The 27,005-nt window shown below is 43.2% G+C and overlaps 1 protein-coding gene across 5 annotated transcripts in view; it reads left to right on the forward strand.

Moving 5' to 3' along the window:
- The first annotated feature begins 1,388 nt into the window (after positions 1–1,388).
- rnaseh2b (ribonuclease H2, subunit B) overlaps positions 1,389–27,005 on the forward strand; it is a 68,042-nt gene continuing 42,425 nt past the window's right edge. For all 5 annotated transcript variants that reach the window (XM_068040329.1, XM_068040330.1, XM_068040333.1 and 2 more), the window contains exons 1-7: positions 1,389–1,576; positions 8,417–8,492; positions 12,019–12,122; positions 14,311–14,387; positions 17,157–17,274; positions 18,608–18,672; positions 22,816–22,921. In XM_068040329.1, the coding sequence (XP_067896430.1) occupies positions 1,513–1,576; positions 8,417–8,492; positions 12,019–12,122; positions 14,311–14,387; positions 17,157–17,274; positions 18,608–18,672; positions 22,816–22,921 (610 nt within the window). In that variant the 5' untranslated portion in view covers positions 1,389–1,512. The remainder of the gene's footprint in view (positions 1,577–8,416; positions 8,493–12,018; positions 12,123–14,310; positions 14,388–17,156; positions 17,275–18,607; positions 18,673–22,815; positions 22,922–27,005) is intronic.

The raw sequence follows: 27,005 nt of genomic DNA on the forward strand, positions 1-27,005 counted from the left end.
GCCCAGGAGCAAATTGGGGCCCTTAAGTGGCCTACTAAGGGCCAGTGAAGTGCCTCTTCCTGCCCCCGCTGGGATCTTACTAGCGGTGGGGTGGGCCTCCACTGCGGGGGGAGGAAGCTTTGTAAAATGAGGTGCCTTCCCTGTGGGCTTGAGGGTGGTCCCTCCTTAGTGGGCAATTTGTGGCCCATGAAGGACACCCACCGGGAACAACTTTACCCCACGGGACCCCCACCACACCCTGGACTGAACGTCCACACCCTCCTCTCCAGGTCTTCTGCACCAAGGTTTAGGCCATCTGCCCTAATATTGCCTTATGTGGTTCAATGTCTTATTATGCTTTATAATGCTCCTGTGAAGCACCTTGCGATGTTTTGTTACATTAAAGGTGCTATATGAATACAAGTTGATGTTGTAGTTGCTGACGGGTGGGCTCCAGTTTCTTGGCACTCCTCGCACAGCAGTTACTGGCATGAAACCGCAAGCGAAAATACTCAACTACAGGGGACTAAATAAGGAAAATGCAATAACATTTGCAAACTGTAAGCAAGTGTCATGTGATCAAGCCTCCTGGAATACTTCCAATCAGGGTTGGCAACCCTAGTGCCTTGTGAACTGGGGGAAGGTTTGGATGCAGAAGAGTGACCATTGAGGCAAATTCTGGGGACATGATGGTCTGTAGAAAATCCAAATATCCCATTTTGATTTTCCTTTAAAAATCTATCAATTGGAAAGTATAAAATTGCCTCAAATAATGCAGAATACATCATGTGTAATATAAAAATTCAAAACTTTCTGAAGGAGTATGCCCTGCCCCCATCACAGAATTTTCAGAAATGTATCATCAATTTTGTGCCTTCATTATTTGTTATTTTTTGTTCTTTAATTTACTCTTTAAGCTTTTGTACTTGCGGGTACTTTATGAACATTTAATTTCAGTACAAGTGAAGAATTGTTTGTAAATTCTACAGCTTAAAGTACAAAAATTATGTTGCTACTAATTTTCATATTACTTAGATTGATAATCAAGATCATTCTTTTTAATTGTCATTTTTGTCAACTTTTGGGTAGTTTCCTGGGCTGCTATCCCTGTTCCTCAATGACCCAATCCCATTCATGCTTTAACACTGAGTTTTGCACAATGTGTGTTTTGGTGCAGGATCCCTTTAAGTAGGACTGTACCAACTCGCGCGAAGAAGAGGGGGGTGTTCATTCATTTATCATTACGGATAAACAGAGCGGGCAAGCTCTTCCCTGGTTCAATTCAACCGATGCGACTAGAATGGTTTGGGTTATATTTTTGTTGGCTTCCTCCCACCTGTGCCGGGAAGAATTTTTGGTTGTTTGAAATGAATGTATTGAGGTGCCCCCCCTCCCAGCCGTGTGATGAGCTGGGGCAGATTGGCGCCATTCTGAGCGGGGCGACTTGTAGCAATCTGGAGCTGCAACAGTGTATTTCTGAACAGACAGAACCTTCCCTCTCTGTTTGGCTCAGACCGTGGTATTAGGTTGAAAATGATCAGCAGGAGGAAGAAAGGGGAGGATTCGCATTGTGACCAGTGGGTGCTGTTGGCACAAGGTAATCAGAAAATGGCGTTGGCTGAACAGGAAGGTTTTGCTGCCAGTTATGGTTCAGCTATAGGCACTCTCTCCTCTGAGTCAGGCTGTGGGTTCAAGTCTCACTTCAAAAACTGTTGTACAAAATCCAGCCTGATAGTCCAGTGCAGTACTGAGGGAGTGCTGCACTGTCGGAGGTTCCATTTTTCAGATGAGAAGTTAAACCCTGCCTGCCCTCAAAGGTGGATGGAAAAGATTCCATGGCACTATTCAAAAAAAGAGCAGGAGAGTTCTCCCCTGTGTCCTGTCCAATATTTATCCCTCAACCAATCTGGCTAAAAATAGATTATCTGGTCAGTGTCATTTCTTTTGTATGGGATCTTGCTGTGTGGAAATTGGCCACTGTGTTCCCTGCATTAATAGAAGTGTACAAGATTATGACAGGCTTCAGTAAGGTAGACAAGGAAAAGATGTTGAGGGAATATGAGGATGCACTTTTTTTACGCAGTGGGTGGTAATGACCTGGATGGAACTCACTGTGGCACAATGGTTAGCACCGCAGCCTCACAGCGCCAGCGACCCGGGCTCGGTTCTGTGAAGTTTGCAAGTTCTCCCTGTGACCGCGTGGGTTTCCGCTGTGTGTTCCGGTTTCCTCCCACAGCCAAAGACTTGCAGGTTGATAGATAAATTGACCGTTGTAGATTGTCCCTGGTGTAGGTAGGAGGTTGGTGGGGATGTGGTAAGGAATATGGGATTAATGTAGGATTAGTATAAGTGGGTGGTTGTTAGTCGGCACAGACTCGGTGGGCCGAAAGGCCTGTTACAGTGCTGTATCACTCTATGACACTGCCCACAAGGGTGGTGGAAGTGGATACGATCAGTGACTTCAAGAGGAAGTTGGATGGCCACCTGAGAGAAATAGACCTGCAGGGCTATAGGGATCGAGTCAGGGAGTGGGACTGATAGCATAGCTCTGTGGAGAGCTGGCATGGACACAATGGACTGAATGGCCTCCTGTGCCATAAATGACTCTTATTAGAATGGTGACCACATTTCAAAAAGTACTTCATTAGCTGTGAAGTGCTTTGAGATGTCCTGAGATAGTGAAAGCCGCTGTATCAATGCAAACTCTTTTCACTGTATTTCCAATTGGGAGATTTTTGGAAAAGTGTGTCAGTTTTTTCCTCTTGTTTTTTGCTTTGTGCAGTAAAATTGCCTCTTGTGCCAGTTCCCTGCTGGTTACAACATTAATCCTGAATTGTTTTCATAATGTGTACAATCGCAGAGTCCAGAATAGTACATGGAGATGGGAGGGAGACAATGTCCCTTTTGCTAGTGGCGTAAGCTCAAGGAGCTGAAATGGCCTACTCTGATTCCTGTGTTCTCTGCCAGTGCCTCTGGTAAAAAAGACCTAGGTCTTCAGAAAAGCCTCTAAACTATCAGCGGGCTGTATGTGGGTGTGAACTGGAAACTCACAAGCATTTACTTTTTCATATGAACTCCTTGTATACATTAAAAAACCTGGAGGTAAATATATACACTATGTATCTAAATAAATATATAATCCATAAATATCAATTTTTAAATATATAATAGATTCCCTAAATGTAGAATCATAGGTTATAGCACAGGAGGAGGCCATTCGGCCTGTTGTGTCCATGCCAGCACTCTGCAAGAGTAACTCACCTAGTCCCCTTCCCCCCACTTTTTCCCTGTAGCCCTGTAAATATTTTCTTTTCAGATCCCCAAATATAGATGTTTTTATATTATGGACCCTGAATATTGATTTTTATGTATATATAATATAGTCCTTAAATATAGATTTAAGTATATATAAGTAGTTCCTAAATATAGATTTGTTTGTGTACTTGTACTTTTATTTCTGTAATTTTGAAATACATGATAGCTGCAACAAGGAAAATATAAAAAAAGGTTAACGTACAGCAGAAAGGCAATTTTTAAGCAATCATGAAACTGGAGGCAAAATTAAGTTGCCAGCAATAATGTCAAAGGATTGTATAAACTAAGAGGTTTTGTAGTGAGCATTGATGAGGACTAAAATGAGGTAAACCATATTGGGCCTCATCAGTTCCCATGCAGACACAGCTGGCTTGGACCAGGATAGCAAAATAATGGAATTTATACTAGGAGGGATCTTGGGTGTGATTTTCAGAGGAAATTAGTTATTTTTTCATTTGTTCTTGGGACTTGGCATTACTGGCATTTATTGCCCATTCCTAGTTGCCCATGACAAGGTGGTGGGCCACCTTCAACTGCTACTTTATAGCAGTTTGATGCAACCAAGTAGCTTGCTAGGGAAGTTAAGAGTAAACCACATTGGTTTGGGACTGCAGTAACATATACATTACATCAGTTGTATTTTTTTACACAAATGTTACACCCGGTTGTAAAACCAGTGTTGAGGAATATCCTCCTGTTGTCAAATCTGCCCAATTCTCATTCCCAAATCATTTTAACACCCAAGTTGTAAGTTAAAAGTCATAGAGAGATACAGCACTGAAACAGGCCCTTCAGCCCACCGAGTCTGTGCTGACCATCAACCACCCATTTATACTAATCCTACATTAATCCCATATTCCCTACCACATCCCCACCTTCCCTCAATTTTCCTACCACCCACCTACACAAGGGACAACCCACAATGGCCAATCCACCCATCAACCCACAAGTCCCTGGCCGCGGGAGGAAACCGGAGCACCCGGCGGAAACCCACGCGGCCACAGGGAGAATCCGCACGGGCAGCACCCAGAACCGAACCCGGGTCGCTGGAGTGCGAGGTCGCAGCGCCAACCACCGCGCCACTGTGCTGCCCTAACTCAATTAAAAAGCAAAGTAACAATTTCCACAACACCAAATGTGACACACTAAATACAATGGGTAACCACTGTATATACCATACTAAAAGCCTATAATGTGGTCATTGAATTTTATAAATATCATTTCAAATGTTTGATGCTAACTTGGCTACTAAGAGGATTTTCTTGGTTACTTCATAAATGCAAACGCATGTATTATCCTTTTGCTGCAGTAGAAACCTCTCGGAACAGTCATTCCCCAAAGGGAGGGAGATTCAACAACAGTAGGTGGCTGTGCATTTGATATTAATACATACAAACAAACTCACACTTCACATATCAGTGTATGTCAATCTGGCCAGGACCTTACCCAATGCAAGGAAAAGCTCCATACAGACTACCAGTGTTAAAAGTCCATTACTGGTAGGTATGACAGCTGTTTATTTTTACCACTGGTAGCGTACAGCAGGTGGAGTAACTCAGGAAATCTCTTCTGAAAGAGAATCTTGGTGCCTCCCAAAGTACTTGATCACTTTGTTTACAGAATCACAGAATAATACAGTGCAGAAGAGGCCCTTCGACCCATCGAGTCTGCACCGATGCATTAAAGACACCTGACCTGTCTACCTAATCCCATTTGCCAGCACTTGGCCCATAGCCTTGAATGTTATGACGTGCCAAGTGCTCATCCAGGTACTTTTTAAAGGATGTGAGGCAGCCCGCCTCTACCACCCTCCCAGGCACTGCATTCCAGACCATCACCACCCTCTGGGTAAAAAAGTTCTTCCTCAAATCCCCCTTAAACCTCCCGCCCCTCACCTTAAACTTGTGTCTTCTCATAACTGACCCTTCAGCAAAAGGGAACAGCTGCTCCCTATCCACCCTGTTTACTTTACTCTTGCTATTGAAGGTGATCTAGTTAACTAAATAGGACATAGACTTTCCAAATATTGATGACCCTCCCCAATTTGAGAATTCTCATTTTTGCTAAATGAAAATATTACATTACATGCTGTTTACAAAATGAAAATTACATCCAAATTCAACCCACCTGGTCAGTTTGGTATTTATCCTCTACTTGAGCAGTGGTGCAATGCCACGTGCCCATCCTATTCCCAAATTCCTTTATTCCCTCTCCTTCAATTATCTATCTAAGCCGTTCTTAAATGTTGCCATGGCCTCTGTTTCAATTAATAACCTTGGTAGTGCATTCCACAGCCTCAACCTTCTGTACAAAAAATGTTTCTCCTGTTCTCCATCACTAATCTCTTAATTTAATCTTATAACTGTATCCTCTTGTTCAAGACAGCTCAACCACTGGAAAAAGTTTGTTTCTACCTCCTCTTTCTCATCCTTTCACAAGTTCAAATCACCCTGTAAGTCTGACCCATCAATATGTTGTCAAGCTGTGATGATTCACTGTTCTCTGGTAATGCTGTAAATTGTACTTTGAATTGGTCGCCCATGTCTTGCTCTAGAGGAGACAACTGACGTCGTTTCAATTTCAAAACTGGCTATCCATACAAAAGAAAGTGGGGAATACAACTGGCGAAAAGCTGGTGCTAACGTTTTTCCAGTTTGGACGTCTCTTTGTCGTGGATTAACCCTCGAACTGATCCATGGGATTCTGTTAACAACAGCTTGCTCCTGCATGATGTCAGTTGGAGCAATTCCTGGTGAGAATCCAAAATAATGGCTCTCCACAGGCTATAAGAATACACTAAAATTGGCACTATCTCCTGTAAAGAGACCTGCGATGTGCCACTCTTTAGGAGATCCCCTAATGGCTTATTCAGTTTGTCCAGAGCATAGTTGAGCTGTACAGGTTCAAATCCCACCACGGCAGCTGGTGGAATTGAAATTCAATTAATTAAAGATCTGGAATTGAAAGCTAGTCTCTGTAATGGTACCATAAAACTATCATCAGTTTTCATAAAAACCCATGTGGTTCACTAATGTCCTTTTAGGGAAGAAAATCTGCTGGTCTGACCTACATGTGACTCCAGACCCACAACAATTTGGTTGATTCTTAACTGCCGTCTGAAATGGACTAATCCACTCAATTCAAGGGCAGTTAGGAATGGGCAACAAATCGATGACCATGAAAGAATAAAAAAAAAGGTCCCAGGTTTAATCCCTCATCTCTGTTTGATTAGCCAGTCTTGGTTTGGGTGCCGATTTGAGGTGATGTGTTTGGCCACACTTTGTCGCTAGATCCTTGGCCAGGATTTTCTGCTTTGAATTGTGGTGTGGGTATCCAGTGAAGATGGGATTGGCCTTCACTGCCATGACCTTTGTGGGCAGATTGTCTGTCAACACTCATCATTAAAACTCTCACGTGAATAATGACCACTGGGTCTGGTAGCAGATGGAGCCTGGGGAACTGGGTCTCTCTATATCACCACATGGCCATGTGATCTGTGTTGCTGTTGCTGATCATAAATCTCACTTCTGTTATTTAGTCTGGATGAGGACAACTCTGTACAATTTAAAATTTTAAATTACCTTCTGACTACAGGAGACAGAGGAATCGATTCCTTGCAGTACCCTTCCCTTATAGTTTCCTCCTTTTGATTCTTCATTTGTTTGCAGACTCTGGTGGTCAGCCTCCATATTTCCCAGTCAGGGAATGAAACTTACTGGCATGGACTCGATGGGCCGAATGGCTAGCACATGTATATTATTTCAAATAGAAATGTGGATGTAAAACCAGCAGTTTACTGGCTTTTTGCCCTGTTGATGCAAGTACTAAACCCAGGGAAAAAACGTGAGCAGTCTGATTGTTAAAACTCCTGTCTAGTACCGATACACTTAAGTCATAGCTTCCTATTGTCAGACATCCATAGACCCATACAGCACAGAAGAAGATCATTTGCTCCATCATGCCTGTGCCAGCTTTTCTAAAGAGCTATCCAGTTAGTTCCACTCCCCTGCTGTTTACCCATAGACATGAAGCTTTCTTTTTCCTGTATATTTCTAATTCCCTTTTGGAACTTCCTGTTGTATCGGCTCCCACCACCCTTTCAGGCAATGCATTCCAGACCTTAACATGTTGCTGTGTAAAAACAATTGGCCCTCATCTCTCCTCTGGTTCTTTTGCCTGTTACCTTATATCTGTGTTCTCTGGTTACTTATCTTCCATATTTTATTCTAGCAAAACCATTCATAATTTTGAGCACCTCTATTAGATCTCCCCTTAACCTTCTCTGCTCAAAGGAGAACAATTGCAGCTTCTCCACTTTTTCCACATGACTGGTCTTTCATCCCTGGTACCATTCTGAGAAATCTGCTCTGCACTCTCCTTTTCCATGCTGTACAGGACTTGGGATTAGAACTCGTAAGGCTAATAACATTGCTTTCTTCTAAAGGTGGTCTTCACTGTCCAGAGGTTTCTATGACATTCTCTTGATAATTTTAGTTTTTAGATCTTTCATGCTGCACCAGTGGCAGCTGTGCCTTCAGCTGCTGAGGCCCTAAGTTCTGGAATTCCCTCCTTCAACCTCTTCACCTTTCTTCCTCTCTCTGCATCTTTAAGTCGCTTCTTAAAACCTATCTCTTTGACTAAGCTTTTGGTCACTTGTCCTAATATTTCTTTAATGTGGTTCGGTCTCAAATTTTGCCTGTTTGTGCTTCTGTGATGCACCTTTGAACATTTTACTGCGTTAGAAGGTGCAAGTTGTTATTGTGGTGGATTTATACTGTAATTTCAGGAACTGAAATCCTCACTAGGCGCCCCACAGGAGGGGTCCCACACCTCAGGGGAACTTCAGTGCGCTAGGTAGTTTCCTGAGTTACAGCATTGTCTTCTATCGAAGTACGCTCCAAACTGCCTTGCAGCAATAGAAATCCAGCCTCAGACAAGGCCATGTCGCAGTTTGACATGTGCAGAAAAGACATTTTGAGCATGGTAAGTTTCGCCATCAGCAGGCTGGTCACTTTTTTTTTCTCAGGTGTGAAGAAGGTGTGTATAAAAAGCTTTTGACACTTATTCTGTTACAACTGATCAATTTATGTTTGCTTTATCTACTCCATCTTTCCTGTTTCAGAGTCTGCCGTTGAAGCACCAGAGAAGGCTGACTGTGGACCTGTTTTTACCAAACTACGTAATCCCAAAACAGGCAAGTAGATAATCAGAGTGTAATAAGGCTTCACATACAAGCCTTACATACGATAACTGGTAATAGTTTATTAGTATGAAAGACACCGAGTTCATGATTGAGGCAGATGCAGATGAATGGTAAGTTATTTCCTGTGAATAAAGAGACCTAGCCATACAGTGCTTACAGTGTAGTGCAGTGCTGGGCTTGTGGCATAATGCAGTAACTAGTGTACTACAGTACTGTCAGTGACCTACATTTTAACAGTGACTACACTTGGAAAGAACTCCGTTCCTTCAAAAGGCTGTGGATGCTGGGGGACAATTGTAGCTTTCGAAATTGAGATTGATAGTCTTCCCAAACGCTAAACTTTGTAGTATGGTTATGTTTTAAAAACTGTAATCTTTAATGCAGTGTAAAATGGATATTCGGAGGAGACATGTGACTTCACACCAATTCTGCCTGGAGACAAGCCAGGGGACTGGGTTACCATGAGAACAAGGAACCCAGATCAAAAACCCTTTTGAAAGCAGGGTGCAAGGTTGTAACACTTAAAAGACAATGGGTTTCGCTCCCCCAGACTCCCAGATTGTAAACAGGGAGCCAGGGGCTCTAAAAATGCAAATTCGAGTTGCAATTTTTTAACACCTGGAAACAAAGAAAGGCCCAGAGAATGGTCTCTGAGAATTGTAAAAGGCAAACAACTGTTGGCTTCTGAGCTGTGTAAATTTGAGAGGCTTTCCTAGGTCTTGAGGCTGAAAGGCAGACCAGTAAGCAGGGCTGGGCAGTCAAAAGAGTGAGAGAGAGAAACAGCTGCTCTCAGATCACTGACACAGCAAAAGTCTACTCAGGCTTGAACCCGATTCAAAAGTTGAGGTTCGCAGAGGCAAAAAGACCAACAGGGTCACCAAAGATTGTTTTATTGACGGAAGACTAATCGAATCTGTTTGGAGGAAATGAGCAAAGAGGACATTGGCTTTGAGATTTCCGACTCATTGCAACTGGGAGGAGTTTGGGACTTTTAATTGCAAAGATACCTTTTCAATGAGAACACTATAATGTATAAATGTGGTGTGGGGTTTTTGAGTGTGTTAATAAGTTAATGGGAAATGCCTTTTTCTGTAATTTAGTGCATTAACTACCTACTCAGTACTGTTCAGTTAATGTTTATTTTTAGTTTAGTTGTTATAGTAAAAGTCTTAAAATGTGAAATCTTGTGCAACTTTTTAATTGGCCTCGGAGTTCATATCTCTTAAAAGTTAATGGTCTCGACTGAAGTCATAAGAATAGATATTTGTTAGGTAAGGGTATTGAGGGAAAAGGTGGGTAAATGGAGTTGAGTTGCTGATTAGCGATGATCTAAGTGATTGGTGGAGCAGGCACAAGGATCTGAATGGCCGACTCTTGTTCCAATTAGACCATTGTTTATTACATAGAATTTACAGTACAGACACGGGCCATTCCAGCCATTCCTCTTCATCTAATCCTATCAGCACATCCTTCTATTTCAGATAGTACAGCAGAAAAACAGGCCATTCAGCCCAACAGGTTTCTCCCTCATGTTTATCTCACTTCCCCTTAAATGCATTTATCAACAAAATAGTTATGCTGGCATTGCCAAGGGAACTGAAATTTTGTAGGTAAAACTTTCAAACTGAAATTCAAGTGCAACAAGAATGTTTGCAGACTTCACTGAAAGCTGGATGTTTATTTGGTCCCATGAACATACAGCTTGACTGTTTGTATGATATTTGGAAGTGCTGGGATGGGAGGGGAGAGTGATTCAACTTTTTCTACTTGGACTAGATCCTCCACAATGTTTCATCTGTGCTTCATGATTATCTCCTGTCTCTCTTACACAATTAAATCTCTTCCATTGTCATTGACCCCATTTCTGTTCTATTAAATTTGCCCATTTTGTCCAGGCTGTCAAGCAAATTCTCTGTGCTCCTACTTCTCTCATATGCACATGTTCAGTTTGTGGAGGTATTGCTGGTCTGAGAGAGGGGGAGGAGGGGATGGTTTATTCAGACCAGTAATAGCACAATCACATAGCTGGCCTCTGCAAGCAGCCTGAGGGATCAGACCAAAAATGGGGACTCGATGCAAATTCCTGCTGAAACGAGCCGGTTATATTTGGCATCTGAGGCAGGGAGCCATATTCCCATGCCAGGCGATTTCACTGATGTCAATGGCAAGAGCATCAGATCTATTATCTACTCTTACTGTCAGGGACTGTAAACAGACATAAGACTAGGTTTACAATTGGATGAAGTATAAAAATAAATGTTAAAAGCAAACCTGTTCCCTACTCATGTTAATGTACGACAGTTGGAAGAATTTAGGTGTGGCCTTAACACTGGCTAAGTTTGTGATAATCATCTAATGAGGTGTTAAACTAATCCATTTAAGCAATAAAAGTTGAATGTTTAAAAACACAATAGGCTGCAATCTGCTGCACTTACAGGTACATCTTGGTGATTTGGATTGTGAATTGAACACAGAAAGTTGCACAGATGTGGACGTATAGGAGGATCTTCTGCATATCCTACACAGACAGAAAGGTAGTTGAGGAAGTGCTGGAAATGGCTGGAGAAAAGAGGAAATTCGTACATAACATCAAAGAGAGAAAGATACAGTATTTCGGTCACATCACTAGAGCAGAAGGTAGACAGAGACAGTTATTGGAAGGAAAGATTGATGGAAAACATAGGGGGAAGATGGACTGGATGCAGTCCTATGCAGAATGTGTAAGGGCAGCACAGGACAGACAGGTGGAGATCCATGGCAGTCAACTGTCTGGGAATGAACAAGTTGCACAAAAGAGGAAAGGAATTCTTCGGCTGACACAGTATCTCTACAGGAAAAGGCATAGGCCATTCAGTTAGATTATGGCTGATCTGTGTCCTAACTCTATCCAATATAAAAGTAGAAAACTCGATGCTGGAAATCTGATGAAAGGTCATCAACTTGAAATGTTAACTCTATTTCTCTCTCTGCAGATGCTGCCTGACCTGCTGAGTATTTCCACCATTTTTTTTGCTTTTATTCCAAACTCTGTCCACCCACCTTAGCTTAATACCCTAGGCTAGCAAAATTCTATTGATCTCTGATTTAAAATTATTAATTGAACTTAGTATCTACTGCTTATTGTGGGAGAGAGTTCCACACTTCTACCAACCTTTGTGTGAAGAAGCACTTTCTAACTTCTCTCCTGAATGGCCTGGCTCTGATTTTAAGGTTATTACAACTCCACGCCCCGTAATCTTTCCCATAACCCTGCAAACGTTTCCTTTGCTGGTATATATCCAATTCACTTTTGAAAGTTACTATTGAATCTACTTCCATCACCCTTTCAGGCAGTGCATTTAGACTACAATAATTCTGTGTGGGGAAAAAAATTCTTCTCAACTCTCCTGGTTCTTTTGCCAGTTATCTTAAATCTGTATGTGGGTTGAATTGATTGGTGCTTCCAATCACACATGCCATTGTGTAAGATTGTAAAATAGACTTGTATAAAATTAATTTATCTCCCTCTTTTTTTCAGGAAGTGCTGCTTTGTATTTTTTTAATAGTGGTGCCAGTCAGGTATATGAAGTGAAGGCTTTTGATGAAGAGTATCGTTCTTGGTTTATCGGTCAGTCTGTTCAGCATGGTGAGTATTCCTTTCCCTTATCTGGTAATGCAAGTATTTTTGATAACACTTTTTACTGTTTTGTGTTACTGGTTAAACAGTGACATGAGGTACTTGTTAGAAGAATTATTGCACTAATTTGCGCAGACTAAATTTTCATCTTGCAATGTGGTATTAAAGCTAACTTGACACTGAAATCTTTGTGGTGCACAGAAGTCCTGCCAAACCATGAGCTGAATTTTGTGGAGGAGGGGTATTCCTAGCGTCAGGCTGAAAAGGTGGAGGGGGACCCTGCCTCGGCCTTTTTGTGCCCACCATCCCCACCCCCGGAGAGATCCTCGATTGTTTTGCTGCCCAAGTGCCCGCGCCGGGAGCCCCGTCCCTTTAAAGATAGGGCTTCCGCCTCCAAGAGCTGCCGGCCAATCAGAGGACTGGCAGCTCAGCATTATCAGCAGTGCCACTGCTAGCAGTGGCCACCACCAGTACTTCAGAGGCCTTGGATGCAGGCTCAGCACTGCAACCCCAAACGTCAGGTAAGTGAGGCGGGGTTGCCAGGACCAGTCTGGAAGGCCCTGGGGTGGGTGGCTGGACGTGAAGTCCAGGGGGAAGAGTGTTCCATGGAGGGGGAGGTTTTGCTGGTGGGAGTCCTCCATGTCCACACAGGAGGGCTCCCCCATCCCCCTCCACAAGGCTGCAGGGAGTGCGCCTCTTGTTACAAGGTGTCCTCCCCGCATGGCGGTGGCATCCCCCACCGCTGGTTAGATCCCAGCAGCAGTGAGAAGAGGCCTTTAATTGGCCATTAATAGGCCACTTAAGGACCTCAATTGGCCTCTGGGTGGGAAGGCGGTCATTGGCCAGCTTTTCAGCTGGTACCAGCTTTTCATTTCCACACCTTGCTGTGCAAAAATGTCCTCGGATGGGTCTAATATCCAAAGCGTGGCTGTCTGAAAACCGGAACTGTCCGAAAACCGAACATTTTTGAAAATATTCAGATGCAACAACAGTTTAGTGTCAATTGATCATGATTACTTGAATTAAACTTGAAAAGACTGATTCATAACCCTTTGAGTGAAGACATTTCTACTCATCTCAGTCCTAAGGGCGGCACAGTGGCGCAGTGGTTAGCACTGCAGCCTCACAGCTCCAGGGACCCGGGTTCGATTCTGGGCACTGCCTGTGTGGAGTTTGCAAGTTCTCCCTGTGTCTGCGTGGGTTTTCTCCGGGTGCTCCGGTTTCCTCCCACAAGCCAAAAAAGACTTGCAGGTTGGTAGGTACATTGGCCATTATAAATTGTCACTAGTATAGGTAGGTGGTAGGGAAATATAGGGACAGATGGGGATGTTTGGTAGGAATATGGGATTAGTGTAGGATTAGTATAAATGGGTGGTTGATGGTCGGCACAGACTCGGTGGGCCGAAGGGCCTGTTTCAGTGCTGTATCTCTAATCTAAATGATTGACCGCTTATCTTAAGACTGTGCCCACCAACCCCCCCACCCCAATGTTCTAGATTGTCGTTAAAAACCCACTAGTTTGCTAGTGTCCTTTTGGGAAGGAAGCTTGCTGTCCTTACCCAGTCTGACCAAATGTGGCTCCAATGCCACACCAACATGGTTGACTCTTCATTGCCCTCTGAAGTGGCCTAGCAAGCTATTCAAGCATGGGCAATAAACATGAACTTTGCCAGCGACGCCTAAATACCAAGAATGGATTTTTTTTTAAAGCACCATAAATGGCAACCAGCTAAACGACTAGGTAATCTGCTTCTGGTGGTATTAGTTGAGGGATAAATGTTGGCTGTGATACTGGGAGATCTCCCCTGTCCTGGGTCTCTTACAACCATCTAAGAGGGCAGACAGCGTCTCCTTATCTCGTCCAAAGCACGTCACTTCTCACTGCACTCCCTCAATACTGCACTGGAGTGTCAGCTGGCATTATGTGCTGAGGTCTCTGGAGTGGGAGCTTGAATTCATGACCTTTGTTGGTTTTATAAGGCATCATGGGGCAGTGGAGTGCTTTGCCATTTCTTGCCGACAGAGTGAGGTTTCCAGCCTGGTGCAAAGGTGTTTTGAACTGTTCAGTGCAGCATAACCTCGGGTGTTGTATTTTTCAACAAGGCTGGCATTTTTTTTTGTTAAAGATGTAACTAGCTATTGATAGGAGTATTTGAATGACAAGTAATTGTGAGAAAATGTTCTCCCTTTTTTTAAGATGGAAGGCTTCTGTTTGTTACTCCCTTGGACCCACTCTTTCTGATACTGCCATATCTTATACAGGCCAGTGAAAAGGTGAGTTGTATGTTTTTCTGTAGTAGATGCTTACTTTGCACACGATTGGACTTGAAATGCTGAATTAACTTAAGCCTAGTATGACATTCATTTCTTAGACTTGGCTGACTCCAGTCCAGCTTACTGTAAGCATTGCTGGTGCTCTTTTATTACGAAAGGTTTGTCACCGACAGCAAGACTACTGTAAAAAGGCATCCCTGCCATGTAAAGGCCTCACTGGGGGCACCAATTCTCACCCCTCTTGTCAGGGTTTTCCCCAGGTGCCTCTGACTGAAAACATGGGTGGCAAAAAACCTGCTGCAGCAACAACAGCTCAGACCCAGGGAGTGACAAGTTAGCAATTCTAATGGAAGCTTTGGCAGATCTGAGGGAGAGACTTTGGTAAACTGTCAGGGACGGGTTCTCTGAGTTCAGGAATGCACCCTAAGATTAGTGGTGTTGGTCAACTCAATGTTCCAGTGTGCCCATTATAGCCAATCACAGAACAAATGGTGTTAGAATCGGCAAGATGATGGCAGCCAGCTTTGATCTTGTCTGACTCATAATGTATTTCCAGTAAAGCATGCTAAGTGATCTTGAGGTCTCCGTTTTCAGGATGAACCAAAAACAGCACAACTTGCAATTTATATAGCATCTTTGACATAGTAACATGTTCCAGAACACGTCATAGGAGCGTAATCAGACAAATATTGACACTGGGCCAAAGAAGCGGACATTACGATAGGTAACCAAAGGCTTGGTCAAAGAGGTAGGTTTTAAGGAGCGTCTTGAAGAGAGAGAGGTTAGGAAGAGAATTGCAAAGTTCCAGGTCTAGACAGCTGAAGGCATGGCCACCGATGATAGGGCGAAGAAATTGGGGAATGCATAAGAGGCCATAATTGGAGGAACACAGAGTCCTTGGAGGGTTCCTTTTTATTCATTCGGGGAATGTGGGGGTCGCTGGCTAGGCCAGCATTTATTGCCCAACCCTAATTGCCCTTGAGAAGGTGGTGGTGAGCTGCCAGGATTACTGAGATAGTAATGGGTAAGGCCATTAAGAGATTCAAACACCAGGAAGAACTTAGGAAAAGGAGTTGGCCATTCAGCCCCTCATACCTGTTCTGCTATTCGGTTGGATTATAGTTGATCAGTACCTCAATTCCATTTGCCCAACTCTGTTCTATATTCTTTAATACCCTTGCATAGCAAAAATCTATCAATCTCAGTTTTGAAATTTTTTTATTGATCCAGCCTCAACAGCTTTTTTGGGGGTGAGTGTTTTCCACTGCACTTTGTGTGAAGAAGTGCTTCTTGACATCACCCCTGAATGGGGGATGGCGTCGCTCTTTTATTTTAAGTTATGCCTCCTTGTTCTGGACTAGCCCACCAGAGGAAATAGTTTCTCTCTATCTACCCTATTGACTCATTTAATCGTCTTAAACTCTTTATCAAGTCAGCCCTTAATCTTCTATGTTCAGGGGAGTACTCAAGGGTAAAGGTATTAAGGGCCTGAGGGGCTAAACGGCCTACTCCTCTTCCTATGCTTCATTGTTGGATAAGACCTAGATCAGAACGGCAAGACTTGAGATACATACAAATCAATGGGAAAGGGGATATATAATTAATAAGTGTGTCTTCCCCCAAGGGTCCATTGTGTGAAGCGGTGCAGTTCAGAAAGAGAGAAGACTGGGAGACCCCCTGCACTAAGTTATTCTGACATATGCTAGAAACTACGCAGTTCTAAAATAATGCTGCAAATGAAATCAGTGCCAAAAAATATTTGTAGAGTGTGTTATGAACAGGTGAGAAAGAGGTTTAGGGATTCCCTTTCAGCCTTCACCTGGTCTTATTGTAACAGGGTTTAATTTTAAACAGTGTTTTTAGCTCCCCCTTGGTGAATCCTTGTTCACTGCTTTCCAATTATAAGGCAAAGAAACCAGCACAAACAGGTTTTCTTAGGTTTAAAGGCGAAAAGTTGAAATTTATTAAACTCTAAATTCGGTTAACGCCTATGGATACACGACACGCCCACGCTAGCATGCATACGCGATGCACAAATGCAAATGGAGACAGGAAAGAACAGAAGAAAAATAAAGTGGAAAGGTTTGAGGCAATATCTGAAGAGTTGTTACGGTTCTTCGAGCTCACTGTAGAGTCCTTGATTATAGGTAGATCTTGCTTTTCGTTGGGGCGCAGTATTCTTAAACCTTGTTTTCTGTAGGAGACTTTTCTGTCTTGGAGTTCATGTGTCTTCAGAGGCTTGTGAGAAAGAGATGGGAGCAGACAGGAGCGAGATCTTCTCAGTCCAGGAGCAAACAGGCTTTCTGTCCAAACTGTACAAATTCAAAAAACTCGTGTTGCCCGGCAGGTTAGTCATGTGACTAGCTGGTTTGACCATGTCCATTTGTGTATTCGGCCATCTTAGCAGTCAACCTGGAGTGCGAGCTCCCCCACCTTCAATGTCTGGTGATGAAAAGTCCATGGTAGTTTGAATGTCAGGGAATAGCTGCTTTGCCCTTCCAAACACTGTCTTAATATGCAAATATCTTTTCCAGCCACGGCTGATCTGTTTAACAAGTCCTTTCTTCACTCCAGTAACAGTTTAAAATCAATGTTCTTGACAAAATTAATGTGCCTCATTCTTGGCAGGTGGGGGCTTAGCATGACAAGTGCTTATACTATTTCACAATTGTTGGAAATTCAAAGTCAGCAGCTATTGATCTGTTGCCAAAATTGTTTGTTTAATAATTTTGACACCTATAGTTTTTTTTTTAAACTTCCTTTTCCCAGCAAGGAAAGTTTCAACCAGTGGATCAGGTAATAAAGGATGAAGATTTTCCCAGATGCAGCAACATACTGAATTGTACGAGGACTTTGCAGTCACTCCATCATGTCACTGATAAAAAAGGTACAGTGTTGTAAACCAACAACTGCTTGTGAATTCCTAAACCGTGCTTGCTCACCTTGTCGACTCACGGCGTCAGAGGTTATTTTGCATTGGGAGGTGTCAGCTCACCCCTGGTTCTAGTGCTGCCCTCGTTAAGCTTGGCTATAAGATCAGCGAAAGGTTTACCTCTGGGGCGGAACTGCTGGGACCTGGATTTGATTCCAGTTCCCTTTGATGAAGGGTTGAAAGTCTCTTGGTTGTGAGGATTGTATGTTCCTGAAGCCTTCAGTTTAGTGCCATCCAAGTGCTGTGGCCCCTCTAAGTATGACTGGGTTCAGCTCTAGAGTTTGTGATTCAAGTTCACCTGGTCATGCAGTTGAGGGGGGGTGTGGTGTCCACGTGAAAGCGTAACAGGCAGCCATGTTTCAGGTGTCAGTCGTGGCTCAGTGGTAGCACTCTCGCCTCTAAGGCAGAAGGTTGTGGGCTCAAACCTCACACCAGAGATTTGAGCATGTAACCTAAACTGACACTCCAGTGCAGTACTGAGGGGGTGCTGCAGTGTTGGAGGTGCTGTCTTTCAGATGAGATATTAAACCGAGGCCCTGTCCTCCCTCTCCGGTTGATGTCGAATACCCCATGGCACTCTTTCGAAGAAGAGCAGGGGTTTTTTTCCTGGTGTCCTGGCCAATGCATAATCCCTCTACCCACATCACTAAAAAAGATTGTCTGGTGATTATCATATTGCTCGTGGGATTTTTTTCTGTGTGCAAATTAGCGACAGTGTTTCCTACTCTCCAACAGTAACTATATGTGAAAAGTATTTCATTGGCTGTAAAGCCCTTTGGGCCATCCTGAGGTCATGAAAGGTGCTATAGAAATGCAAGTTTTTCTATTTCTGTTGGAAACGTAGCCAATGATTTGGAAATATTTTCTTATGCCATCACCTACCTGACTGTTCACTATAGCTTATGGAACCCTTCCATTTTCACTATGGACACTGGGACTACCCATCCTCCTGATAATGTCTCTGGTAAGTTGAGAGGCAGGGAAAATCAGAATGCTGACATCAAACAGCAAGGCCGAGACAAGTGACACATGAATTACCCGTCACTGGCCAGTTGCTCCACATAGCAACAAGCTTTCTGTAGATGCTGGACACAAGTAGGTGCATGCTAATGTTGAACCCTGGACTGAATGGAGAAAGCTTTACCCTGAACCTGTTTGGTTTTAGTCAGTGAGGACAGCTTTGTATTTCCAGCATTGATCTCACTTTCATAATTTTAAGTGTCTTCTACCAGTCCTGATATTTGGATACCATTTCATTTAGGGTCTTGTTTTCTTTTATTCTCCCCAGAAATTGGTAATCAGAAGTTTTATAAATATAATAGAGAGAAAACCCTCGTGTGGCTACGGAAAAAGGTAACATTTTTAATTCTAAATGTTTATTTTCTATAAACATGGTTAGATGCATCACTTTTCACAGAACGGAGGCTCGAACTTTTGACTTTTGGTGGTGGTGAAAACCTATCAACCCCCCGCCCCATTAGTGCTGTAGCTGATTTTACTTTTCATTGACTTCAATGAAAAGGAAGAATTGGGCGATGTATCTAATGGACAATCAATATCACCCCACCCACAGTGCCAAAGTTAAAGTTTGTGGCAAGTATTTTGGAGGTGATTCTCTGACGATATGGCCATGAGTGGGGCATTTTGTTGATTGACAGCACATAGAATCGTAGAATAGTTGCAGCGCAGGAGGGCATTCAGCCCGTCGTGTCAGTGGCAACTCTCTGCAAGAGCAACTCACCTCATCCTACTTCCCACCCTTTCCCCATAGCCCTGCAAATTTCTTCTCTTCAGGTAATTATCCAATTCCCTTTTTAAAGCCACGATTGAATTTGCCTCCACCACAATCTTGGACAGTGCATTACAAAGTCTAACCACCAGTTACATAACAAAAATAGTTTTTCCTCATGTCGCTGTTAGTTGTTTTGCTATTCACCTTAAATCGGTGTCCTCTGGTTCTTGACACTTGCGCCAGTGGGAACAGTTTCTCTCTGTCTACTCTGTCTAGACCTTTCATAATTTAAACACCGCTATCAAATCTCCTCTCCACCTTCTCTAAGCAAAATAACCCCAGCTTTTCCAATCTATGCGCATAACTGAAGTCCCTCATCCTTGGAACCATTCGTAAATCTTTTCTACATGTTCCCTAAAGCTCAAAATTTGACACAAAATTCTTGTGAGGCTGAACCAGTGTTTTTTTTTAGAGATACAGCACTGAAACAGGCCCTTCGGCCCACCGAGTCTGTGCCGACCATCAGTCACCCATTTATACTAATCCTACACTAATTCCATATTCCTACCACATCCCCACCTGTCCCTATATTTCCCTACCACCTACCTATACTAGGGGCAATTTATAATGACCAATTAACCTATCAACCAGCAAGTCTTTGGCATGTGGGAGGAAACCGGAGCACCCGGAAGAAACCTACGCAGACACAGGGAGAACTTGCAAACTCCACACAGGCAGTACCCAGAATTGAACCCGGGTCGCTGGAGCTGTGAGGCTGCGGTGCTAACCACTGCGCCACTGTGCATCTTAACTTTCTTACCTTTGTACTCCATACCCAGGATCCTATATGTCTTTTTAACCACTTTCTCAACCAGCCTTGCCACCTTCAACGATCTGTGCACATATACCCCCAGGTCTCACTGTTTCTGCACGCTCTTTAGAATTGTACTCTTCAGTTTGTATTGCCTCTCCTAGTTCTTCCTATCAAAATGTATCACCTCACACTGTTCTGCCTTAAATTTCATCTGCCTTGTGTCTGTCCATTCCACCAGCCTATATCCTTTTGATGTCCATCACTTCTCCTCACAGTTCTGTGTCATCTGCAGATTTTGAAATTGCGGCCTGCACATCCAAGTTTAGGTCATTAATATAGGTCAAGAAAAGCAGTAGTACTCGTACTGAAATAAAAACAAGAAATGCTGGAACCACTCAGCAGGTCTGGCAGCATCTGTGAAAAGAGAAGCAGAGTTAAAGTTTCGGGTCAGTGACCCTTCTTCGGAACTGACAAATATTAGAAAAGTCACAGGTTGTAAGCAAGTGAGATGGGGTTGGGGTAAGAGATAACAAATGAGGTCTAGATTGGACAAGGCCACATAGCTGACCAAAAGGTCACGGAGCAAAGGCAAACAATATGTTAATGGTGTGTTGAAAGACAAAGCATTAGTACAGATTAGGTGTTAATACACTGTCTTTGTCTTTCAACACATGTTTGCCTTTGCTCCGTGACCTTTTGGTCAGCTATGTGGCCTGGTTCAATCTACACCTCCTTTGTTATCTCTTGCCCCACCCCCACCTCACTTGCTTATAACCTGTGACTTTTCTAATATTTGTCGGTTCCGAAGAAGGGTCACTGACCCGAAACGTTAACTCTGCTTCTCTTTTCACAGATGCTGCCAGACCTGCTCAGTGGCTCCAGCATTTCTTGTTTTTATTTCAGATTTCCAGCATCCGCAGTATTTTGCTTTTATTTTAGTACTCGTACTGACCCCTGCGAAACCTCACTGTCTCCCTTCCTTCAGTCCAAAAATCAACCGTTCACCACTACTCTCTTTCCTGTCACTCAGCCAATTTCGTATCCATGCTGCAACTGACCCTTTTTATTCCACGGGCTTCAGCTTTTGCCTATTATGTGACACTTTATCAAATGCCTTTTGGAAGTCCATGTACACCACACCAACAGCATTACCCTCATCAACCTGTTACCTCATCAAAAAATTTAAGCAAGTTAGTTAAGCACTAGTTAACAAATTAGTTAACAAATCTGTGCTGACTTTCCTGAATTAGTCCACACTTGTTCAAGTGACTGTTAATTTTGTCCCGGATTATCATTTTTAAAACCTTGCCTGCCACCAAGGTTAAACTGACTGCCTGTGGTTGCTGGGTTTATTCTTGCACTTTTTTTTTGAACAAAGAAAACATCTGTAATTCTCCAGTCCTCTGGCACCAACTCTGTATCTAAGGAGGATTGGATGATTATGGCCAGTGCCTCTGGAATTACCACCCTTACTTTCCTCAGTATCCTCAGATGCATCTCATCCGGTCCTGGTGCCTGGTGGCATATTAACTTTAAGTACAGCCAGCCTTTGAAAAAGCTCCTCTTTATGTCAGTTTTTAGCCCATCCTTTGTCTCAACTGCCTTCTCTTTTACTGGGACTCTGGCAGCATCTTCTTCCTTGGTAAAGACAGATCCATTCAGTACAAAAGCAAAATATTGCAGATGCTAGAAATCTGAAATAAAAACTGAAAATATTGGAAATACTTGGGTCTCGCAGCATCTGTTGAAAGAGAAACAAAGTTCACATTTTAGCCTGAGACCTTTCATCAGTTCTGACGACAATCTCTGTCTTTTTCATCAAACAGGGAGCTGGGGCTTTTGTTGTCCTACCTTTCTCCCTTGTGGGAATGTACCCCGACTGTACCTGAGCCATCTCCTCTTTAGAGGCAGCTCATTGTCCCATTACAGTTTTGCCGGCCAATCTTTGATTCCAGTTCAGCTGGGCCAGCTCTGTCCTCACCCCAATGAAATTAGCCCTCCTCCAACCAAGTATTTTTACTTTGGATTGCTCTTTGTTCTTTTCCATAGTTAACCTAAATCTTATGATACTCTGGCCACTGTTCCCTCAGTATTCCTCTGCTGAACTTTATCCACTTGACCCATCTCATTCCCCAGAACCAGATCCAGTAACGCCTCCTTCCTTGTATATTGGGAAATGGCTGGGATCGCGCACTCTGAAAATCAACAACCTTAGGAGTTTGATGGTGTTGATATTAGCATTCTATGTGGTTTGTGATTTCCTTAAAGTTCATGTTCCAGTTGATTGAGTTTGTAACTTGAAGTGCTTTGACATTATCCTCCAGGATAGCAACCTGATTGAATGAAATGGAGGAATGATTTTGATATATTCCTACGAGGTATTGGACTGAGTCTGCCGAGATTGGTTTTAATTATCATGTTTGCTGATATGAGTCATTGTTTTCAGTATGTAACACGTGCTTTGAATCATGTTGGTCAAGTATATATTTCACTATTCATGGTAAATTGGAAGAGTATTAAACAATGGTAACCCTTCACTATACTACTGAATCTTAATCAGGTGTCAGCCGTGACTCTGTGGTAGCACTCTTGCCTCTGAGTCAGAACGTTATGTCTTTAAGACTCACTCCAGGGACTTGAGCACATAATCTAGGCTGGCACTCCAGTGCAATACTGAGGGGGTGCTGTGCTGTAGGCAGCATCCTCTTTCAGATGAGGTGTTCAACTGAGGCCCTGTCTGCCACCTCAGGTGATTGTAAAAGATCCCATGGCACTGTTTTCAGCTGGGAAGTTCTTCTCACTGTCTTGACCAATATTTATCCTTCAATCAGCACCAATAAAAAGCCAGATCATCTGGTCATTTAACTGATTGCTATCTGTGAGATATTTTTGTGTGCAAAATGTCTGCAACAAGACTTTTTTCATTACCCATGTTTCTTGCTTCAAACAGGCTGAGCAGACTGTCAAAGCGCTGAAGAGCACCTATCTCTCTGTAGGTGGAGGTGTGCAGTCCAGTATGTTGATTAGAAACAAACAAGTTACAGAAGTAACTGAAGGTTAGTGCCTATTCCACAATTATTGATTCATATACAGATTGTTTCCTTCGGTTGGAATAAGGTATAAAGCAGTTCATTAGCTAATTGGGAATCCAGCTGTGATTAATTGTATTTTTGATCAGTAAATGGACAATGAGTAATTGACACAGTTGTTGGGCATGTGATTTTAATACTCATATTCTCGCAACATACACATGTGAACTTTAACCTTTTTATGCATCTGAAGGTAAAATAGTAAGGTGAAAGGCAGAGTGTGTGAATTAAAGCGTGGCTACCCGACCTGTACCCGACCAGAGTCGACGACATGGGTCGGGTTCGAGTTGGGTCTCTCTTCCGGGTCCAGCATTCGGGCTCGGGTCGGGTCGTGCTGGACGTGGACAGTGCTGCCTTGCTCCAGGAAGTAATCTTCAAATGAACATTCAGGACGTCAAAACTGGAAACGTGCAGTCCGGACTCCGCACTCTGCAGTAAAGTCTGCTACATGTGTCGGGTTCGGGTCAGGTCGGGCATTTAAAAAAAAAAATTAAAGGACTCGGGTTGGATGTGGTCGGGTCGGGTCGGGCCAGGGTCAGATTTCAGTTTTATACCTGAGCCATGTAATGTGTGGGGCTTTACTTCCTTGGATATTGCTTATTGGTTATCTACTAAAATAGCGTGTATCAAGGCTGAAATGGCTAGAAGGATGAAAACAGAGTAGAATTTAAGAGCAGTTTTCAGTGTGGTTGCAAGTAGATAGTTTTTTTTTTTGTTCTTTCATGTTATGTGGGCATCACTGGCAAGATCAGCATTTGTTGCCCATCCTTAATTGCACTTGACAACTGAGTGGTTTGTTAGGCCATTTCAGAGGGCAGTTAAGAGTCAACTGCATTGCTGTGGGTCTGGAGTTGCATGTAGGCCAGACCAGGTAAGGACGGCAGATTTCCTTCCCTAAAGGACATTAGTGAACCAGACCATAGTTTTATGGCACCATTATTGAGACCAGCTTTCATTCGTGGGAGTCAGTTGCCAGCGATCGCCAGAGCTGGCGGGCAGCCATAAAGGCGGGGCTAAAGCGTGGCGAGTCGGAGAGACTTAGCAGTTGGCAGGAAAAAAGACAGATGTGCAAGGGGAGAGCCAGCTGTGTAACAGCCCCGACAACCAATTTTATCTGTAGCACCTGTGGAAGAGTCTGTCACTCTAGAATTGGCCTTTATAGCCATTCCAGGCGCTGCTTCACAAACCACTGACCACCTCCAGGCGCTTACCCATTGTCTCTCGAGACAAGGAGGCCAAAGAAGATTTCATTAAATATATTAATTGTGAATTTAAATTCCACCATGGTGGGATTTGAACCTGTCCCCAGGGCATGAGCCTGGTCCTCTGGATTACCAGTTCATTGACATTACCACTATGCCACTATCTCCCCTGATAGATGGGAAAATAGGCTAAAAAAAATAGCACATGCAATTCAATGTCAGTAAGGGTGAAATGATGCATTTTGGTAAAATAAAATTAAAAGCACTAGTTATACTCTGGATTGAAGAAGGCTCAGTGCTGTGGAAGAGCAGCAGGATTTGGAAGTGCAGATTCACAGGACATTTAAAGGTAGCGATTCAAGTACATACGTCCATTTAAAAAAAGTGGAATTCTAGTTTTTATCATGAGGCACAGGATATAAAAGTCAAGAGTTACCTCTTGAGCCTTTATGACACTTTATTAAGACTCCAGTTAGAGTACTGTGCCATGTTGAGCTCCACACTATAGGAAGGATACTGGGGCTTTAGAGAGGGTACAATGCAGATTTGCTAAGATGGCACCTGGTATGAGGAAATACAAAGACATGTGTAAAAAATTGAGGCTCTTTGGTTCGAGCAATGCAGAATATGGAGTGACATGATAAAAGTGTTTAAAACTTTGGATAGGAGAGAGTAGATAGAAGCAGATGGTTTCCGGTAGTTGAGGAGTAATGGATGCAAGATTACATGTAAAAGATTTAGAACAGAGAGCTGGAGAAACTTCTTTAGACACAGAGTTGTGAGGCTGTAGAAATCATTACCAGGGTTAGTGGTTTTTGCAGAAAGTATGTCAATATTCAAAAGCAACTTGAATTGAGAGAATAAGGAAATGGAGCAGGTAAATGTGATTCGGACTCGTTGCTCACCTACAGTATAAATGCTGACGTGGACTAGTTGTGCCAAATAGCCTGTTTCTGTGTAATTCATTGACTGAAAAGCACTTTGGGACATCCTGCGGTGGTGAACGACTCAATAAATTCAAATGGGTCCCTTCTTTAAAGGAGTGCAAATAAAGAAAAGAAACAAAGCCACCAAAAGCCCATCTGTTTCTCATCCATCCTTCCTTGCACTCTGGCTGCATCTGTTCTCACTGTGCCAAATTTAATTTGTAGTGTGAAAACAGTTCTGTACCTGAGCCAGCTCAATGCTTACTGTGCATTTATGTGCATAGTAAACCTTTCAGTTTTGCTTTGCATCACTCTAGGCCATGTCTGAGCACTGCAATCAGTTGTGTTGTGAATAGGATGGGAAGGAAAACTACTGTATTTTGTACTGTGAATTTTGCCCATAAACCCTCTTTGGAGATGCACATGTCTCTAGATAACTTGAGAGTCCTCCAGCTCTCTTTATGTCAATGTCAAATGTCTACATTCAAACCCAAATGAAGCCTTTCAGTGTGCTGTGGGAAACTGCATAAATTCAACTATGTTTATTTATTTGCTATTTGTTCACTATCGACCAACCTTCTTGCTTGAGAAACTTTCTGTATAAGAATTCATTTATTGATGATGCTAAAATGAGGGGCTGGGTTATGTTGATAGCATGTTAGAGAATGACTAATTGTCTTGATGTATGGATATTGGGTGGTTTCAGGCCTTCATTTGAGTTTGAAAGGAGGCATTGACGCATACAGTTTTAAAAAAAAAAACTGGAAGATTCTCAAGTGACGGAGGCACAGACAACAGGAATGCAGAAGTCAGAATCTTGTTGAGAGACCAACAGGAGTGATTTAGTATCATTAGCAACAAGTTAAAAATAGCGTCTGAAGCATGAGAATAATGTTAAAGTTTTTCAACATTTTCCCACGGGTACCTTTCTGGTTCCCTTTCCCCCTCACTCTCAGTTGTGTTTCCATATCATGCTCAGACCTGTTTCTAAATTTCAAATGCTATTTATTGTTTTTATTCGTTCATCGGATGTGGGCATCACTGGCAAGTAACTAATTTTTTTGGGGGTGCATGGGTGATTTAAGTGTGTGGTGTGTTTAAAAAATTTTTTGCGCAGCCACACATGCATGATAACTTAAAGGGGCTGAATTGTGCGTGACCTGCACAGAAACTTTTAGGTTGCCACATGGCCAAGCAACTTAGAGGGAACATTGCTGACTGCCAGCATTTATTGCCCATCCCTAATTGCTCTTGAGAAGGTGGTGACGAGTCACCTTCTTGAACTGCTGCAGTGTGGAGGGAGGACCAGAATTTTCACCCAGTGATGATGAACAAATGCTCGCGGATTTGGAAGATGCAGTTGAAAAAGCCTTCGAGAGTTGCTGCAAAGCATCTTGTAGACAGTAACACAATGCACTGATGGTTTTTTTATTATTTGTTGGGTATGTGGGCGTCACTGGCTAAGCCAGCATTTATTGCCCATTCCTAATTGCCCTTGAGAAGGTGGTGGTGAGCTGCATTCTTGAACCACTGCAGTCCTTGGGATGGAGGACCACCAACAGTGCTGTTAGGAAGGGAGTTCCAGGATTTTGACCCAGCCACAGTGAAGCAACGGTGATACAGTTCCAAGTCAGGATGGTGTGTGGCTTGGAGGGGAACTTGCATGTGGTGGTGTTCCCATGCATCTGCTGCCCTTGTCCTTCTAGGTGGCAGAGGTTGCTAGTTTGGAAGGTGCTGTCTAAGGAGCCTTGGTGAGTTGCTGCGATGCATCTTGTAGGTGGTACACACTGCTGCCACTGTGTGTCAGTGGTGGGGGGGAGTGAATGTTGAAGGTGGTGGATGGGGTGCCAATCAAGCGGGCTGCTTTGTCCTGGATGGTGTCAAGCTTGAGTGCTGTTGGAGTTGCACCCATCCAGGCAAGTG

This window comes from Heterodontus francisci, chromosome 10 (genome assembly GCF_036365525.1).
Source record: "Heterodontus francisci isolate sHetFra1 chromosome 10, sHetFra1.hap1, whole genome shotgun sequence".
Taxonomy (NCBI): domain Eukaryota; kingdom Metazoa; phylum Chordata; class Chondrichthyes; order Heterodontiformes; family Heterodontidae; genus Heterodontus; species Heterodontus francisci.